General features: G+C 45.1%; 1 protein-coding gene across 1 annotated transcript; it reads left to right on the forward strand.

Moving 5' to 3' along the window:
- The first annotated feature begins 12,650 nt into the window (after positions 1–12,650).
- LOC127336286 (nuclear pore complex protein NUP88) lies at positions 12,651–18,679 on the forward strand. The gene is made up of 9 exons (XM_051363077.2): positions 12,651–13,155; positions 13,945–14,096; positions 14,446–14,568; positions 14,814–14,958; positions 15,514–15,575; positions 15,701–15,914; positions 16,736–17,650; positions 17,833–18,082; positions 18,170–18,679. The coding sequence occupies exons 1-9, from the start codon at positions 12,727–12,729 to the stop codon at positions 18,436–18,438; spliced, it is 2,559 nt and encodes an 852-aa protein (XP_051219037.1). The 5' UTR covers positions 12,651–12,726; the 3' UTR covers positions 18,439–18,679.
- The last annotated feature ends 2,032 nt before the right edge of the window (positions 18,680–20,711 follow it).

Genomic DNA, 20,711 nt, shown 5'->3' on the forward strand with positions numbered 1-20,711 from the left:
CTATCTAGCTGAAAAGTTCTTGTGCCGAATCAAGACTTGGCATACGGCGTTATCGGTTATTCTGCCGGAGGATTCAAAGACCGTGTGTGTGCAAAACGGACGGATGCATCGATACGTCCGGACACCATCGACCTCTTGCCTGACGACCCAACCGGCCGGGATCTGATTGGTCTCCTGCGAAACTGCTCTGGCTCTAACTGCCAAAAGGCATCACCAGTCCAAAAGTACCCATATCCAATGCTACTGTGTACCAACCGTATTAGGGCGCATTTGGTCCTTAAGATAATCTGATGCCGTCATCACGTATTGTAATCTCCACCTTATAATCTACTCATTCTGTCCCATAATAGGTTGTAATAACTTCTTATGATACTATAGGACAGAGTGATCAATTTTTTTGTGGGTGCCGTTTACCCCATAAGAACTGTGTAAATCAAGTAATCCCTCCGCTTCGTAATTGGTGGAAAAACAGGCTTTGGTCGCGGTTGGCAACTGCCATTAGTCGCGGTGGCGCAACCGCGACCAAAGCAGCGCGACTAAAGGCCCCCCCCCTTTAGTCGCGGTTCCTTACGAACCGCGACTAAAGGCCCGTCCACGTGGGCCGCGAGGCGGCGCCCGAGGCGGAGGACCTTTAGTCGCGGTTCTTACGGCCAACCGCGACTAAAGGCCTCACGCAGGGTTTAGGGTTTTAGCCCCCTCCCCCTAAATCTGGTTTCTTTTTAATTTGTATTGTTTTATTTCTTTTGGGTTTTAATTTTGAAGGAGTTTCACATATTCTACTAGATCGTATACATACATGCATATGAATGTACAATTTCAAACAAATTTGAAATTAGAACCAAAAAGAATTCAAGAGGAATATACAATATATATTCAATATCGGATGACCATATACAATATATATTCAATATCGGATGACCATATACAATTTTGAACAAGTTAGTTACAAATTCTGGTGCATATAAAGTTCTACGTCATCGTAATAGTGTTCTCCTCTAGGATCGATGACTTCCCTCGCCAACCATCCAGCTAGTTCCTCTTGAAGTGGTCGGAAGCGAGCTTCTGGACTAAGCGTCTTCCGGAGGTTATTCCTCAGGATGTTGTTCTCACACGTCTGGTCCCGCTCATTGCAGTATCTCCGGATCCTCTCACAAACATAGTATCCACATAGATTGGTCCCCGGTGGCTGAATATCCCCAGTCGTCCGCACTGCCATTTTAAAATGTAGCTCTTTTTTGAATTCACCGACCTTGGTATCTACGAACCGTCTCCAAACCCTACGAGGCAAAGAAAATTAAATAAACAAGAGAGTTATTAATTAGTTACTTGATATTAGGAAATGATGAACGAAATAGGCCGATCGATATAGAGCGCAAATGAATGAAAATAATTACTTTTGCATCATTTTTCTCATGTCGCCCCAAAGCGCCGGATCCATATTCAGAGAGTCGTGGACGAGAACCGAGGAGGTCTGAACTTTAATTACCATAAGAATCCAGTGGAACCTGCGGACACGATACATGCACGATCATGCATAACTCATCGATTAGCCACATACCATGCATGGAGTAAACAAAAGAGAATGTGCTCAAGACAAAACACTCACCCAAAATGGTAAGGAAATAGAATATCACTTTTCTGTTGCTGTTTTCTAATAAACCGCCACGGAGTCATCCTCCACGTCGGCGGGGTGGTGTTCTAACACATGTGAATTAACGATGTGTGGGTCAATGAACCCAACATCATGGATGTTCCTTATTCGCATTTCCCGCTTCTTCATTCTCGCATAATAGCGTACACAACAAGATAGTTAGGACAGTGCGAGGTGCAATGAACGAGATGGGGTAGAAACTAATAAATCACTTACGTAACGTAGCAACCGATGATAGATTTGTCGAGGTCGCGCAGATTGAACAGTGGAACAATTCACTCGATGAATTTGTACCCGGTAATGTTTGAAGTGATGCTCATATCTAACTTCCGCATAGATATAGTCTTTGGCGTTTTTATGTTTTATGTAACCCTTGTACCAAATTAGCAGACCTTTCATTTGTCGAGGTAGATCCTCTTCCCGCGAGGCTCGACGAGAGGGCCATTCTTCACATATGTAAATACTACGTCCTTCATTGGCGCCTCATCAAGGCCTAGCGGTGCACGAAGAGTGATACCTAACTCGGCCGCTTGTTCTCTCGGCACTCGTTACGGTCAATCCCATGTGCTGCCGCAGCTGCTATGATATCGGGGTCATCGGATCGGCGGCTTTCACTATGAGCGGGGCGATCGATTGTTTACTTTGTTCCCAGCTGGGCAACTTCTTTCCCCTTTTCTAATTTTGACTCGGCCTCCTCCTCCAAGGCTTTCTTCTCCGCCAACTCTTGGTTCCTCTTGAACGCGAGTGCTTGCCTACGAAGTTCACGTAAATAGTCGTCGTGCTGATTCTTCGCGGCTTGGGACGGTGTGTTCAAAAATGACTTAGCCCACCGCTTTTGCTTGTCGAATATACGGCTTGGGCTCGCCTCTCTTTTCTTCTTGCACTCCTCCTTCCATTTCTCATGCTTTGAGCAGCCACGGCCGCCGCATTTTCCTCGACACTAAGTTCCCAAGGCCTCGGGATGAGAGGCTTGAGTGATGGCTCTGGTATCTTTGTTTTCTTAGGTACATAAGGGTCCGGGTTAATAACCCAGGACTGCTTCGCTTCTTCGCGGAGGTGGATTGGGGCGGTACACGGTGTCGATCACCCGCCGGACAAGGATGGGGCGGCATCGTCGGCCGACGTGAATGAGGTGTATTAGGTGAAGCACCACCGCCACCGTCACCGCCACCGCCATCACCGCCACCGCCACCGTCACCGCCACCGCCACCGTCACCGCCACCGCCACCGCCATCGTCACCGCCACCGCCACCACCACCACCGTACGGGGTGGACTTGTTGGCGCCTCGCCTCGGAAACTTGATAAATTTCTTACGCCATAGAATGAACTGGCGCTTGACATCTCCAAGTCTTTTCACCCCTTCGGTGTAGCAATGTCAATGTCCAGGTCCTCAAACCCTTGGACTATCTCCTCCACCGTCACACGAGCATAGCCATCTTGAATGGGGTTGTTGTGGTGGAGTGCTCCAGTGGTAAAGCACCGCCGATGGCTACCTTCATGGACATGTTCCCGATAGGATAATACAGATGACATGCTTTCATCTCCTTTATATCGTCCACGGGGTAGCGAGGAGGCTCCGCTGGAGTAATTTCGACCACCGAGGCTCCGGTGCAGTAATTTCTTTCGTCGGTGCACCAGCCGGTGAGGCCTCCGTGGAAGCCACGCTGCTTCTTCTCCGCTGCCGGCTTCCGAGATCCATTGGATGATCTTCAGCATGTCTGCGCCCGAGCTGCATCTCTTTCGGCGACTAGTACACTCACGGTTTTCTTCATCACATCCATTTCCGTTACCAACTTCGCCACAACATCTGCATCCCGATCCATCTTTCTCTTACGGCTTCTGTAACCGTACGGGTCATCGTTCTGGGGGAACCCTACTTTCCACGGAATGGGCCCCATGCCTCGTATACGTCCTCCGTGTTCGGGATTCCCGAGGGCTTTGTCGGGCGTCGTTCTCTCCGTTGAACCTGATCCTCCCCTCTTGAGCCTCCCTCATTGCCTCAATAAGCTTTTTGGTGGGTGTAATTATTTTGCCCTGGTAAACACACTCCCCTGTCTCCGGGTTCAGCGATCCCCCATGCCCGTACCACCAGCTTTTGGCCCTTGGGTCCCATCCCTCCGTACCTGGACGGATTCCTCGCGCCCTCAGCTCGTTCTCCATCTTCTCCCACTTAGGCTGCCAAAAGCGATACCCTCCTGGCCCCATTTTATGATTGTACTCCTTCTTGGCCGCATTTTCCTTATTTTTTTTCGATAGTTCAAGGAACTGCTCCGATTTCTTTTGCTTCACAAATTCTGGCCAATCATGTTGCCTTTCTCATATTGTCCTTTGAAATCCGGAGTCTTGCCCTGGTTGACAAAGTCATGGGCTAGATTTTGCTTGTATTTCCGGAATGCGTTGGCCATCCTAGAAAGAAGCGAATCGTTTGACTAGCTTGCGCCTCTCCTTGTTTTCCGCAATCTTGTTACCCTCCTCATCGTATTTGCGGTATTCCGGAGGTAGAACGAAATGTTCCATAAGCTTGTTGAAGCAATCTTTTTTTGTTCTCTTATCGACAAAAGTGAAACCAACACGTGCCTTCTTTGGCTCATTCCACTCCTGGCGGGTGATCGAGACGTTGTCTCTAACAACGGCTCCGCATTGGCTGACAAACTTGGTGGCGTTCTTGCTGGGCTCCAGCGGCCTGCCGGTTGCTTCGTCGACAACATCGATGGTGCATGTTTCTCCTGGTTTCATCGTCTTGGTTGCGCCACGCTTCGACGACGTACTCGATTTTTTCGACGATCCGGCCGAGGGCTAAAATAAGAAAGAGAGTCGCGCGCGTTAGTACACACACATTTATTCAAATCAGTTAGTTTGTATCACCAGACGCTAGCTCAATATGTATATATATATACCTCGGCGCCGGAGGTGGTTGCTACTTCCAATTGAAGATCGTCGTTTATCGTCGTTCCTTCGGCATCATCTCGCTGGCGACGGCGCCTCTTCATCTTCACACTCAAGGTTCGATAAGAAGAGATATCATCTTCTTCTTCTCCGGTCGACAAATGGAATATCGCCTTTTATGATGCCGAACATATGGTCTTCAGCGTCCGGATCATAGTTGTCCGTAATCGGGTCAGCTCTATCGTCCGCCATATGTCGATCCCGAAAACATGTAGTCAAAACAAATTAATTGTGTATATGCCGGCATTATCATATCTCTTCTACATATAAAGAGAGAGGGCGACGAGGGAGGCGAGAGGGGGACGCAGTGATCGCGTGACCGAGAGAACGGTGGTGGTGGCGAAAAGGGGACGCTGATGACCGCGTGACCGAGAGACCGGTGGCGGTGGCGAAAGGGGACGCAGAGACCGGTGTGGCGGTGACCGAGAGACCGGTGTTGTTCTACATTTTGGACGAAATTCACTACAGATGATGTGTGTAATTGTTGTGTATGAGATTAATTGTTGTGTATGCAAGATAACTGTGAGTAAATTAACAATGTTAACAATATAATGTAAAATCAATAAGTTTACAACATTAATTTGTTCTACATTTTGGAAAAAATACTACATATGATGTTGTTGTGTATGCAAGAGAACTACATAAGTAAAAATAACAATGTTAACACTGTAAAATTTATAAGTTTACAACATTAGTTTTTTTGTATTAATTAGCAACAAAAACAATTTTGTTAAGTTAAGTTAAATTTTTAGTTAAGTTAAAAAAACAAAATTAACAAAATTTAACAAAGTTTACGATTGTTAAATTTGTTAAATTTGTTAAATTTGAAAATTGTTAAATTTGTTAAATTTTGTTAACTTTGTTAAAGTTTACGATTGTTAACAATTGTTAAGTTAAGTTAAATTTTTAGTTAAGTTAAAAAAACAAAAAAAAAACAAAAAAAAAGAGAGGCAGGGGGCGCCGGCCGTCTCTCTCTCTCTCTCCCCGCGCCCTCGATCTCTCTCTCTCCCGGCCGGGCGCAGCGGGCGGCGGCGGCGGGCAAGCGGCGGGCAACAGCGGCCGGCGGCGACGAGTGGGGGCGGCGCGCGGTGGCGCCGGCAACAGCAGCGCGCGCGAAGCCGGCAGCGCTGCGGCGGCGGTTGTGGATCGGCGCGACGGGCCGGGGACGGCGAGATCGACGACGTACGGCGGCGGCTCGGGCGCGGCGACGGCGGCGTGACGACGACGGCGACGGCGGCGAGGCGACGGCAGGGCTTCGGCGGCGGAGAAGGAGGCGACAGCAGGCTTCGGCGAGGAGTTCGATCGTCTGTCGCGCGGAGAAGAAGATGGCGCGGCGGCGGTTCGGCGCTGACATTTATAGTCCCCCTTTAGTCGCGGCGGGAGGCGACCCGCGACTAAAGGGTACCCTTTTAGTCGCGGTTGGCCTCGCCAACCGCGACTAAAGGTATTCCCCGGCGAGGTTTTTCCCGTTCCTGTGGGCAGGCAGATTTAGTCGCGGTTGGCGAGGCGACCCGCGACTAAAGGTCTTTTTTCAAATTGCTTTTCTTTTTCAAAATCATAAAATACAAATAATATATCAAAAAAATCAGAAAAATAAAACTAATTCAATTCAAAATTTTAAAAATACAAATTATATATCAAAAAAATCAGAAAAATAAAACTAATTCATTTCAATATGTTAAAAATACAAATTATATATCAAAAAATTAAGAAAAATAAAACTAATTCAATTCAATATGTTAAAAATACAAATTATATATCAAAAAATCATAAAAATAAAACTAATTCATTTCAATATGTTAAAAATACAAATTATATATCAAAAAATTAAGAAAAATAAAACTAATTCAATTCAATATGTTAAAAATACAAATTATATATCAAAAAATTCATAAAAATAAAACTAATTCAATTCAAAATGTTAAAAATACATATAATATATCAAAAAAATTCATAAAAATAAAACTAATTCAATTCAAAATCTTAAAAATACAAATAATATATCAAAAAATTCATAAAAATAAAACTAATTCAATTCAAAATCTTAAAAATACAAATAATATATCAAAAAATTCATAAAAATAAAACTAATTCAATTCAAAAATTTAAAAATACAAATTATCAAAAATTCATAAAAATAAAACTAATTCAATTCAAAAGTTCGTTGGCCCCCTCTTCCTGCCTCTTTCCGCCGACCCCTCTTCCCTCCTCGTCTTCCCGCCATTTCTTCCCTGTCTTCCCGCCTCTTTCTTCCCGCCAATTGTTTCCCGCCAATTTCTTCCGGCCTCTTTCTTCCCGCCAAATTTTTTCCCGCCAATTTCTTCCCGCCACTTTCTCCCCGCCTCTTTCTTCCCGCCTCCGTCTTCCCGCTCCCATTTTTCCCGCCATTTGTCACTACATATAGGTAGCCCGGCTTGGCCGCATCACATCTCTACAATCTCTCATCACTCTCTCATGGCTTCCACCGCACCCACTCTAACCTACCGGCAGGTGGAGGAGCTTTGCGCCTCGAACTACCCTTGCCCTCCGGCTACCGCGTCCTCGCCGGCCGGAGCCTAAGCGCCGGCGGCGTGCCGGTCCCTCCCGTCCTCGTGTACCGCGCGCCGGCGGCCATCACGAACCACTACTACCTCGACCTCACGCCGGAGCAGCGGATGAATCCCCGCCGGCATCCCGATAACCACATACTTGGGACGCCTTCTTCATCAATCGGCGTGAGAGGGCGCTCGCTGTATGAGGAGGACGGTCCGCCTCCGGAAACTTCCACGAGGCGGTCGTCGGCTATGGTGGTACGGCCGGACTTCTGCAGAGCGTCATGGACTACATCACGGCCGGCGATATCCCCGCCCGCGCTACCCTCGATTCGAGCCACGAGCGCCGCCCGACGACAGCCGACGACAAAGCGACGACGACGCCGGCAACTTAGAAGGCGACGACTACCAAGACAACGGCGGCGGCTATGAAGACTACGAGTATGCATATTATACGCCTAGGCAGGAGTATGACTAAATCACTCCAAATTTCATGTATGCAGGAGTATGACTTAGTCACTCCAAATTTCCTATATGCAGGAGTATGACTTAGTCACTCCAAATTTCATGTATGCGGGAGTATGACTTAGTCACTCCAAATTTCATGTATCATCAGTGCTATCTCGAGTCAATTGAATCATTCGAAAATGGACACCAAACACATCACGGGTAATATAATTCACATGATTCATTCAACAAAGTTTGGTACAATAAATTATTACACATCATTTCTTCCCTTGTGTCCCCGCTTGCTTACGATTGTGCCGTATCCATGGAGCATCCTCATCATTTAACTTAATGCTTGGGTCGGTGTTCACTTTGAAGGGCGGAATTTCAGCAAACATATTATAATCTTCTCGACATGTCTGTCTTGTCCTCCACTCCCACGATGTTTCTTTTCCCTGAAAGAACAATGTGGCGCTTTGGATCATCGCATGATGTACCGATCGTTTTCTTATCTTTCCGTTTCCTCGGTTTGCTACTCATGTCCTTCACATAGAAAACCTGAGCGACATCTTTTCGCTAGGACGAATGGTTCGTCAAGGTAACCAAGATTGTTGAAATCCACCATTGTCATTCCGTATTGCTGGTCCACCTTTACCCCACCTCCGTTAGCTTGAACCATTTGCACCGGAACAAAGGGACCCTAAAGGAGGGTCCATAGTCAAGTTCCCATATCTCCTCTATGTAACCATAATATGTGACCTTTTGCCCATTCTCGGTTCTTTTGCATCAAAGCGGACACCACTGTTTTGGTTGGTGCTCTTTTTATCTTGGGCGATCGTGTAAAATGTATTCCCATTTATCTCGTACCCTTGGAAAGTCGTTATAGTCGAAGATGGTGTCTTGGCCAACATGTACAAATTGATCTACAACCTTATTGTCACTCATTAAATGTTTTCTCAACCAACCGCCGAAAGTCTCCATGTGGGCCTTCCTAATCCAGGATTCGGGCTTCCTGTGGTTGTCCGAGCGTAAAATATTCTTGTGTTTCTCAAAGTACGGAGCCACCAAGCTGGAATTGGTCGAAGCGTGTGGTGTGCTTCGCCAGAGAATGGCCGTCCATACATATCATTGATTTCCTTCCGATCGTGCCTTTTCCACTTAGTCTCCCTCGTGCCGCGATTGAGGAAGACCAATCGGCTTAAGGTCAGGAACAAAGTCAACACAAAACTCAATTACCTCCTCATTTCCATAGCCCTTGGCGATGCTTCCTTCTCGGCCTAGCACGGTTACGAACATATTTCTTTAATATTCCCATGAACCTCTCGAAGGGGAACATATTGTGTAGAAATACAGGACCGAGAATGGAAATCTCATCGACTAGGTGAACCAGGAGGTGCGTCATAATATTGAAGAAGGATGGCGGGAACACCAACTCGAAACGACAAGACATTGGATCACATCGTTACGTAACCGTGGTAGAACTTCTGGATTGATTACCTTCCGAGAGATTGCATTGAGGAATGCACATAGCTTCACAATGGGCGATCGAACATTTTCCGGCAGAGCCCCCTCAAAGCAATCGGAAGCAATTGCGTCATAATCACATGGCGTCGTGAGACTTCAGGTTTTGGAACTTTTTCTCCGCCATGTTTATTATTCCCTTTATATTGGACGAGAATCGACGGGACCTTCATACCGCTCGGGCATTCAAAAAAGATGACCTTCTCTTCTTTGGTCGTAGCGTAGCCGGCACGACCTTGAAACCGTTCCGGATGCCGGTCATCGTGGTCTTTCAAACTTTGCTGGTCCTGCCGTGCTTCCTTTGTATCATTTGACTTCCCATACACGCCCAAGAAGCTTAGGATGTTCACGCAAATATTCTTCGTAACGTGCATCACGTCGATTGCAGAGCGGACTTCTAGGACTTTCCAATATTCTAGCTCCCAGAATATAGATTTCTTCTTCCACATGGCTACGTGCCGTCAGCTCCCTTCGGAACCGATTGTCCGCCAGACCCTTTCCAAAGATGACTTTCAAACCCTTGACCATATCAAATACCTCAGCACCGGTGTGTTCCGCAGGCTTCGGCCGGTGATCTGCCTTGCCGTTGTAATGCTTGCCTTTCTTTCTTCTTGGATGACCTTTCGGAAGAAATCGACGATGCCCAAGGTACACGTTCTTCTTACAATTTGGCAAATGTACACTTTCGGTCTCATGTAAGCGGTGCGTGCATGCATTGTATCCCTTATTTGTGATCCCGAAAGGTTACTAAGAGCAGGCCAATCGTTGATGGTTACGAAAAGCAACGCTCGTAGGTCAAATTCCTCTTCTTTGTGCTCATCCCACACACGGACACCAGGTCTGCCCCACAGTGTAAAAGTTCATCAACTAATGGCCTTAGGTACACATCGATGTCGTTGCCGGGTTGCTTCGGACCTTGGATGAGCAACGGCATCATAATGAACTTCCGCTTCATGCACAACCAAGGAGGAAGGTTGTAGATGTATAGAGTCACGGGCAGGTACTATGGCTGGAGCTCGCTCGCCAAAAGGATTCATGCCATCCGTACTTAGACCAAATCTTATGTTCCTTGCGTCACTGCAAAATCTTTGAACTCTCTGTCGATCTTTCTCCATTGCGTTCCATCTGCGGGTGTCTCAACTCCCGCCCGACTTACGGTCCTCTTTGTGCCATCGCAACAACTTGGCATGCTCTTTGTTCTGAACAGACGTTTCAACCGTGGTATTATAGGAGCATACCACATCACCTTGGCGGGAACCCTCTTCACGGGTTTACGGCCCTCAACATCGTCACCAGGGTCATCGCCTCCGATCTTATAACGCAATGCGGTGCATACGGGCATTCATTCAAATTCTCGTATTCACCGCGGTAGAGGATGCGATCGTTGATGCATGCATGTATCTTCGAACCTCTAAACCTAGAGGGCGAGACAACCTTCTTTGCTTCGTACGTAGTGGCGGGCAACTCGTTATTCTTTGGAAACATATTCTTCAACATTTTCAGCAAGTTTTCAAATGCCGAGTCAGCTACACCTGCTGTGCCTTCCATCTCAAAGAAATCCAGTGCAGCCCAGCTTTTTCAGACCATCATCGCATCAGTACGGCGCCTTCTTCCGTGATCCTCTAACATGCGATCCAAATTCTCCCTCTCTTTTCGATTTGCAGCGTCTCCGTGCATCAGCAATGGTCCGACCAAGATCATCAACGGGATCATCACGTGCCTCTTCTTCACCTTCCCCTTCACCTTCAGCATCCTCCATGAAAGTATCACCGAAATGAGCAAGATAGCTTTCATCATTGAAATCATCCCCTTCTTCATCTTCTTCCATTATAACCCCTCTTTCTCCATGCTTGGTCCAACAATTATAGCTTGGCATGAAACCGTGCCGAGCAGGTGCATGTGAACATCTCTTGAGGAAAAGTAACCATTCTGATTCTTACATTTAACACATGGACAGATAACAAAACCCCCCTGCTTGTTCGCATTGGCCACTACGAGGAAATCTTTCAAACCCGCACTGAACTCGCCGGAGAGTCGGTTACCGTACATCCATTGTCGATTCATCTGCATTATTATAATATAAAATATATAATTAACCAGCATGCATTTGTTAAACTAACTAGCTACAAACAATATAAATTAAACAATGAACTACACACACATGCACATTTTATCAACGACACATCAAAGGTTCAAGTTGCTAACCGCGATCGAGGAGGAAAAAATAAATGAGAAAGCTCAAGTGTGGCTCCAACACTTCATATCATGTTTGTTTCATGCTCTTGGGGCATTTCATCAAACACCTTATGTGCATAAGAGGAACCAAAAGCAAACCTAACACCCACTTGTGAAGCTTGTGAAGAGAATGGCACCAAATGGCTAAGTGTTGGCTGCTGGGTGGGTATATATAGGGGAGGGGCTTTAGTCCCGGTTGGCCTGGCCAACCGCGACTAAAGGCCTTCGGGCACCTTTAGTCGCGGTTGGCCTGGCCAACCGCGACTAAAGACCCCCCACGTGCACCGGCTGGCCACCGAGCGCCCTGGGCCCAGGCCTTTGGTCGCGGTTCTCCTCCCGAACCGCGACTAAAGGTGCCATTAGTCGCGGCTCCTTTACCTTCGCGACTTATGGGGCTTCCCGGAAGCCTGTTTTTCCACCAGTGAAGTTTCGCTGATTCAGTACAACTTTGTACTATACCAACGAAGCTTATTATGGATCAGAGGGAGTGAGACACGAATGCCGTTGAGAATGATACAACTCAACATGAGTTGCACTTTAGACAAGTATATATATGCGGTGGAAACACCTATTTACTCAACTTAATTGTTTGCTCAACTCTTACAGGATAAGTGGTTTACTCCGGTGTCGCATTTATAACCTTATCCACCTTTTTATGGATGAATTGGCACTACGAAGTTGACAAATATAACATCCAAACCGTCAAACTGCTATTCACATTTGCAACGGTTGCTCTTTCACCTTGGCTATTGTCTCCCGTGGGTCAGGGGAAATCAACTACTCCCACTTTATGCACGTCGATAGATGTAACTCACCAATAGTTACATGATGAGTATGGATGAAGATGGTGCAAAAAGTTTTCATGTGCGCCAGACGAAAAAAAAAAGATAAGCTGCAATTTCGAAAACAAAAATATGAAATTAGAGAAACAGAAACAAAACAAGTTTTGGCAGAAACAAATGCATAGATGAAATTCGTGAACAAGTCATACAAGAAATCCCCTTTTCGTTTAGGAGATTTTTTTTGCGAATGTAACATGGTCTCAGTGGTGGTCGATAGACATGCGGCCCACGCCTCTTGTTATTCACTCTCACTATGTTTCGAGTATTATATGTTTTGAGCACTATCTGTTCACATAACTACTTTTATATTTTTATATTTTTTTCACTTTTCAAAGAAACATTGTAGTGAAAAAAACAACAAATTTTCATGTTCAGAAAACCCAAAAAAGAGTGGGTCAAAAGCAAATGATAGCACCCATTTAGAGCCCATAGAAAAGAGCCCGTCAGCTCTACAAACCTACAGACGGCGGGCCATCGAAGCCCAAAGCCCCCTTCCTCTCCTCCCTCCTCCAAACCTCAAACCCCACCACCTCTCCGGCAACCTCGTCGCCGATGACTCGCATCACCGCGCCGGAGCTGTCCCCCTCGCCACCGGACTCCCCGCCTCCCGTGCGCCGCTCCCCGGCCCCGGCCTCGGCGACCCCGCCCTCCCGCCGCCGCCACTCCCCGTCCCCGTCCCTCGCTCTCACCCCCTCGTCCGCCTCCACCTCCGCCACCTCCTCCAGGCCCAAGACCCGTCCGTCCCCCAAGAGGAAGTACTCTCCGGCGCAGTGGGTCCCCGTCTCCTCCCACCCCGCCTTCGCGCTACGCGGCGGCCAGGGCCAGGGCGGCGGCGGCGCTGCGTGGGATGCCGCCGCCTCGAGGCTCTTCGTGTGGGATCCTTCGGCGCGCGGCGTCCACCGGATATCCGTGCGGATTCGCGACGCGGAGCCGGACAAGGACGGGGAGGAGGTCGCCGTGGAAGCAGCCGTGCCTTCCGAGGTCAAGTGATTTTCGCATTTTCCCCGTGAAATGGTAGCCGGCAGGGATCGCATCGGTTCTCCCCATTTTTTCTCGGATTGCTTTCTATTCACTTGGAGGCATACGTTTGAGAATTGGGCAACTTCGCATCGGTTCCGCAGCATTAAAGCTTCACTGACCTATTTTTTATGTAGTAGCATATGATATGATGGAAGTATGTAAAATACTCCTTCCGTTCCACAATTCTTGTCGTGGTTAGTTGTGGATTTTCAGGTTTGGGAGATTTGACGAGAACATATAAAAAATGATATAGTACATGGCTAGACTGTCTAGGGCTCCAACTATACATACATGTAACTTCTACCTGGTACAAACTCCGCCCTACGCCAAGTATATAATTGGCTACCGTATATTTAACCCTTGGCATACGACATATAAATGATGTTGACCAGAGGTGGTGTATTTCTTATTTGCACACTGACAAAGTGTGCAAAATAATTAATTACCGACTCCCTACTGATAATGGGGAAAGATTCTATCCCCACATCATGATTGATAGCTTTTTTGGAAGGTGCATATTCATATGCAAAAAAATAAGGACAATTTTGCATTTCTATCCTGTTTCGGTTGCAGCAGTATTGCTTCATTTGATCTCTTTTCGCCATGAAACCCTGTTATAATTGAATGTTATTGATTTTGCTTGTAGCTTCTGAAACAGAAATCCTTTATGTTTCAACATTGAGCATTCTTTCTTTACAGAGATGATTGTCTTGCTCTGACACAACTGATGTTGCTTGTTGTGCTGTTCAGATGTTGATGCCGGAGATAGACCTTGGTTATGAGGTCACTCATATAACACTCAATACTGATGGTTCATCACTACTCCTAGCTGGATCACATAACATAAATGTTTTGTATGTACATGAGAGGGTATCTGAAGATGGTGACACAATCATATGCAGGTATATATCTTCATTACAACTTCATCTCGTGTTCATAATGCACTCTTGCTCTTATATTTCCTGAACGTTCTGAGATTTTTCTAGTTATGAATACGTTTCTTGCAATAAAAATCAAAATCAATGAAACGTTCTTTTATTTCTCCTGAATGGCATTATTCATGCACATCGAAAGCAATCTTCCAAGTACTCTCCACATTGTGGTATTGAAAGGGCATCTACAGAGTTGTCATTCGGTCTTCAGTTTTCATTAATGATACTTGTAGGCTGTAGCTACCTTTTCTTTCTTCTGGTGGTATTGTTTCCAGCTTCATTATACTGTAATGTTTTCTCCCCCTATATTTGGCTACAGGACTGCACCTGTTGCTTCTCACGTCTTACCTCGCAACAACGATGGCATAAAAGTGATGCAGACATCCTGGCACCCTTTTAGCAGCAGCCATTTTGGGGTTTTAACATCAGATGCTGTTTTCAGGTAAGCTAAATAGATTTTGATGCTATGTGGAGCAATGCTAATCTTAAGCTTACTTGACCTACAATTGTTGGAGTTGATAATATATTTTCCTCCTCCATTCCCATATGATGTTGTTCTCCATCAAGTACACCTTTTTTTTCAGCATGGCATCAAGTATCTTTATTTATGCCTTAATACCCATTCTTCATCACTTTTTGAAAATTGCTCCATGACTCTTTGATAGAAATCAAGAACTATTTATGCAGGTTATTTGACCTTTCAAATGATTTAGTGCAACCAGAACAGGAATTTTATTTGCAGCCAATTCTACCTGGAAGATGTCAGAATGCTTCGTCAATTTGTCCAGTGGCATTCTCTTATGGGAGTGATCATCTGTGGGATAGATTTTCGGTATGTCTCTTGATTGCAGTTCGCCTAAACAATGAAGACCCTCCTCTATTATGCTTGACATTGTACCAGCAGGATTATTATATTAATCTAGCAACCAAGATGGCATCACTGTTTGTTACCACCTAAAGTGGAAAATAAAATAACTTCAAACCAGCTTTGGAGCAATTTGGTGGTGAATTTGACATGTGGAGATTTATCTTTTTGCTAGTTTAAGCTTATGTCATAGTACAGATATTTGGGGTATCAATTGATAACACTATACAGTCTACACGGTATCTTTATCTAACGAATCTGGGAATGCCATGCTGATTTTACTGTTTCTTATGTCAATTCTATTTTTCTGTGGTTGAAGTCAATGCCCATGCTATATTAATAGTTACAGAAACACACTTGATTGCTCATGCATATCCAAATTTCTTTCAAGTTGACATTTGATATGTTGTTTAGACATATGTATGTAATCTCTTCATAGTTACCTGATTAGGATTATGTGATGTATGTTGAGTAGCCAATTCTTGTGCTTGGTTTCACATGTAAGTCCATCCTTTATTGCAGGTTTTCATCTTATTCAGTGATGGTTCAATTTTTGTGCTCTGTCCCGTTGTTCCATTTGGAAGGTAATGTTGCACTCCTCGTTGTAATCAATGATGTCTAACATTGGGAGAACTACTTAATGCCAGTTGTTGGTTCTATTTACTTCATCTGCATGTTAGTTTTGACAATTTATTTTTCTATGATGCAGTGACTATAGTAAGAGATATATTGAAGAACTTTATGAAGATGTTAATACATTTGGCTTGAAATCTTTGAATCCAAATGTTGTCACGAACTCACATTTGGCCATTGCATGGTTGGAGGCAACATTTCCGGAGTTGTTACGTCAATCAGCAGATGGCAGCACACTGATGTTAAGAGCTCGTCCATATGCCCCAGTAGACGATTCTTTGACTCTGCAGGTCTGCTTCTTTTAACTTCGTGAAATATTTGTCTGGAGAATGACCCAGCAAAATGTGGCTGTGTGTGTTTAACTGGAGAACTCAACCTGTGAGCTTGAATGTGGGCTAATGCTTCTTTGACCTTCGTGCGGCTAGACGTTTCCATTTTTCTCATGTATTGCTATATTCTGGTTGAACATAGTACTATCAAATAATCGCTTTGAAAGAAAGGAGTAAATGGCTTCTGTTCAGAAATAATTTTGGGTGATACCATGCATATGAGTAGCACAGTACCTCTATTTGTTTACGTGTACAAATTTAGGATACTGTAACACAGCCATGGTGAAGAGGCAAGCAACGTGCATGCTTCTTAAACTAGTACTCCCTCGGTTCGAAAATAAGTGTCGCAACTTTATCTGGATCTGGATGTATCTACATATTGAAATGAGACTAGACACACAAAAAGGAAATACTTGTTGAAATTCATTTTACTGTGACAGGGCTCTTCAATAACCATTGAAGTGGTTGTATTTGACTGAAGGTAGAAATTTAGTGCTCAATCCGAATTCTGAAGTGAGTGCAAGAAACAAGACCAATCTGTATCCTAAATTTGGAATTTAATGATACAAGTTTATAAAAAAAGTTATAGGAAAATTACAAACTCCAGTTTTTTAGGGGAAAAACCAGCTATTTGTAAATTGCTTTGGTAACAGGGAAATGCCATCATTTCTTTTCATAAGGATCTGATTATTCAAATTCTGGCTGCATGTTGTCTATGTGACTACCATCCTATGCTTTTATTATCAATCAATGTGTATTAATCAGATTGAGTACCCATGCAGGGGCCTCTTTGTAGAGTTTGTGAGGAAAACAATGAACTTGAAGGCAAGGGCAGCTCTTGTGATGGTAAAGCTGTGGGTTTTGTGTACAGCTCAGTTGGCAAAGATTCAGTTCTTGTAACCGCCTGGGGTAGCGGACAGCTCCAGATTGATGCTCTAGCTGATGAAATTCAACCACAATGGAGCATTGGGGTTCCTACTTGCCTTAATTTCAATTCAAACGGACACATAAAGAGCGTTGCTATGAAATGTGACTCAAATCCACAAGATTCGTTGGCCCTGAGATCACATCGCACATCCAGTACGGGATCAAATGTGAAAAGCAATACAGAAGCTGTCTGGATGGGACACACTCCTCCTTTGCTAAGACTCTCAATTGTGGATTTGGCACTGCCAAAAACTCCTAACAGTAGCTCTTTATCATTGTTTCTGGATCCCCTTGTCCCAGAGAGGTTTTATTGTGCACATGGTGGGGGACTTGACATGGTCACATTGCACTTCCTGCCATTTTCATATCCTGAGATGGCTTCGACGCCGCCCTCTGTGCATCCTGTACTCACCACAGGCAACAGTGATACAACTTCTCCCTTCCTTTCTGGATTCGTCACCATAGCAGATGCATATGGCCATGTGCAGTTAGTTGGCATTACACACACTGCTGAGTGCTTTGTGGTAGAGATGAAGGGTTGGAAGGAACCAACACCTCTTCAGCTTGACATACATAGCAAGAGCATCAAGGATGTGGAATCTGTCACAACTGGAATGATCAGCAAAGAACTTATTGCTGGTCCAGATCCACCCATACTTCCATCTTCATCAGGCCTGAGGTCGTTGACTCCTGACTCCATTGAAGGGAAGTCCACACTTCATCACTATATTAAGGTTTTCCATGAGCACTATGTGGAGTATGGACACAAGGTAAGAGCTCTCATTATGATATTTTGTGGATATCTCTTATCAACTTAGGTTATGTCATCTGCCATTGTTGGTGGACAAGTAAAATCAGTCGGTTCTGCAGATACTTCAACCTCGTACATTTTTTATTCCTCGCAATATAAGCATACCATTACTGTCTGAGAGTTCATTTTAATGATGCTCAGGTTTTCATCGAGCTCAAGGAACATGGAGATTATGTGAAGACAGAGATTGAAGACAAGCAGAAACGCTTGCAGGCAGTTAAGCAATCCCTTCTATCCATAGAAACCAAAGATCAGGAGTTAAACAAGCGGATAGATCGGGCCTCCAAGGTATACGATCTGCTGGAAAAGCGCATAGAAAGCTTCAAGATGCTGCCTGCCGCAAACAAGAAGCCACTGTCACAAGCAGAGCTGGAATTCAAGTCACAGCTTGGTCCGTAACTAAGAACTGTGACCTTGCACTCTCTACTTTACAACTTCATAACCTAACAAAACTTTGTATCTGCTAAAACTTCTGCAGATAGGTTTGCGGACGTGGAGCTGGATGCACTGCGCTCTTCCATTGCTGCCCTAAGCGCGAGGATGAGACGGTTTGCCCACATGTCCCCAGGTGGCGCAGCTGGCACGGGGATGGCACCATGGCAGGCACCAAAAGCAGGAAGAAGCCATGTTACAGAGTCCCAGATGTCGCTGATGAAGTCTTCGCTCGAGAGGCTCTCGCTCATCAATGAGGAGAACAATCTGAAGCTACGGCTCATTGAAACTGAACTCAAGAACAAGGAACAATAGGTGGTATCTTATCTTAAAACCTTTTTGTTCTCATCTTCTGTCTGGTGACATGTTTCGGACTACTGACTGCCTTGCCCCACGACTGAACATAGCACCGCCTTTGGGTGCAATTAGCGAACACATCAAATATGTAGGGTGCAAGCAAGCTAGCACTACTACTAGATGTTATGTAACTAAATGACTTGTAACTTTCAGATCGCTTGCCTCTGCCTTTTTTATTTCCCGGGGATTCTGGTCCTTACATACATCTGTTCACTTCTACCTACTTAGCTGCACTATGTGATCGACATTGGTGAGTTGGACAGGGATCAAGTGGTTCCATAGTAAATTATGTCCAGGAAGATAGTTGTGGATCTCCATTGTGCCTTAAACAGTTACATTAACTGTTTTAAGGTCCTTGGGTGATGTGTTCACCAGCCCCTGTTAGTAACATAGCATGGAAGGCCTAGCCCTTATCAGTATTCCTATTCACTTGTTAAAGAAATGGCTATAAAGAACGAATTAACCCTTTATCCCTTTTTTTCTTTTTAAATACCCCCTACCCAGGGAAATAAGAGTAGGACAAAAGATATGGAGTGCAATCCAAAAAAAATTGGAATTATTCCTTCCTCTAATACATATTCGTACAGAATTCCTTATAAACTAATGCCTAAATCTTTTCATTTATTAATTTAATTATCTCTACCTCACCGCTCACAATATGGCTGTATATACTGTATTCTCGGTGTGTGCCAAACTACAATCATACAACTAGCTGTGTCTGTGCCCCATGTTGCTTCCCCACGGAAGCTTGCTGCCGTTCAGCCCAGCGAGTGTGTTAATGCGAGCCTGGAGCCCTGGAGACGTCTCCCCTTACAGAGGAATGGTTAAGGAAATGGCAAGGATTTTTATTTTTTTTTAAAGGAGGGTAAAAGCTTTGCCCAATCCATTAATTAAGTAGAGGAATACCGGACGTGCACGATTGGAACCTGGGTGCGGGCGTACCCAGTTTTCCAAAAAATAAAAAAAATGCGATTTAAAAGTTTCAAAAAAATGCGAAGTAAAATTTTGCATGTACATATTATGTTGATACTTACTCCTATGCGTTTTCACCAAAAAATATTATTGTATGTGGCCTACACAAAAATGATAAAATGTAAATTTCCATCCCTGTGAATAGTACAATTCATATTCACTAGTTTCATTTTGGGCATTTTGTCATTTTTGTGTAGGCCACATACAATGATATTTTTTCGTGAAAACGCACACGAGTAAGTATCAACATAATATATACATGCAAAATTTTACTTCACATTTTTTTGAAATTTTTAAATAGTATTTTTTTGAATTTCTCATAACTGGGTGCGCGCGTACCCAGGTTCCGTTTGGCATTTCCGGAGGAATACCTAGTTAATTAACGGGAAACCGGGCGAAAAAACCGTTATAACAACACCACCATCCACAGATGCTAGCAACACCTACAACACCACCAACCACGAACGACAGAAACTCCTACAACCACAAACTTTCAAACAAGAGAGGAGAATCATCCATCAACCAACTGCGATCTCCTTTTTTGTGGCGCCACTTTTCTTGCTTCTATTCCTGAGGTAGTCTTTCACATTCTGGATTTTGCCCCTCAAAGACTTCTCCTCTAGGAGGCGAGCAATCTCCTTGCTACATCTAGAGCTAGCCACCTCCAACCTAGCGAGGAGGTCGCAAATCTCACTAGCAAAGAGCGCATCAGAGTTAGGTGCCAAAGCACCTGCCTCGATAACTTTGTCGCCACAATGGCTTGCCTCCACCGGCGGTGGTGAGGAAGCCACGTCCGAAGTCACAAGCGAGTCCACCTAAAGGTGAACCATCGAAAGAGGAGGGGAAGGGTCCTCACACAGCTCAAAGCCAAGAGCCAGTCTCAGCGGAGAAGACACAGTCGACACCAGAGTCAAGGTACCATCTATGCCTTCGCCCTCAGAGGCAGCCAACACAACAGGCTGCAGCGGCTGGCAAGGACTATCACGAGGAGAGAAACAACTATAGAGATGTTCTTCCTCCACCACCGACGACTTCTGGTCAGCGGATCCAACCTGCACGGTGGCGAGCTCCTGCCCACCAGAAGAGCATGCTTCTGTCGGCTCCAAAGAAGCACCAACGCGTGCCAACAACAGCTTGAGACTTGCCACCTCATCATGAAGGGGGCGAGCCGCCTCCTCGACCCGGTTAGCAACCAACTGATCAACCTCCATGTGAAATAAGGCAAACTAACATCGAAGGCGAGAGTCCAAATTGGCGTT

The sequence above is a fragment of the Lolium perenne genome, chromosome 2 (genome assembly GCF_019359855.2).
Source record: "Lolium perenne isolate Kyuss_39 chromosome 2, Kyuss_2.0, whole genome shotgun sequence".
Classification (NCBI taxonomy): domain Eukaryota; kingdom Viridiplantae; phylum Streptophyta; class Magnoliopsida; order Poales; family Poaceae; genus Lolium; species Lolium perenne.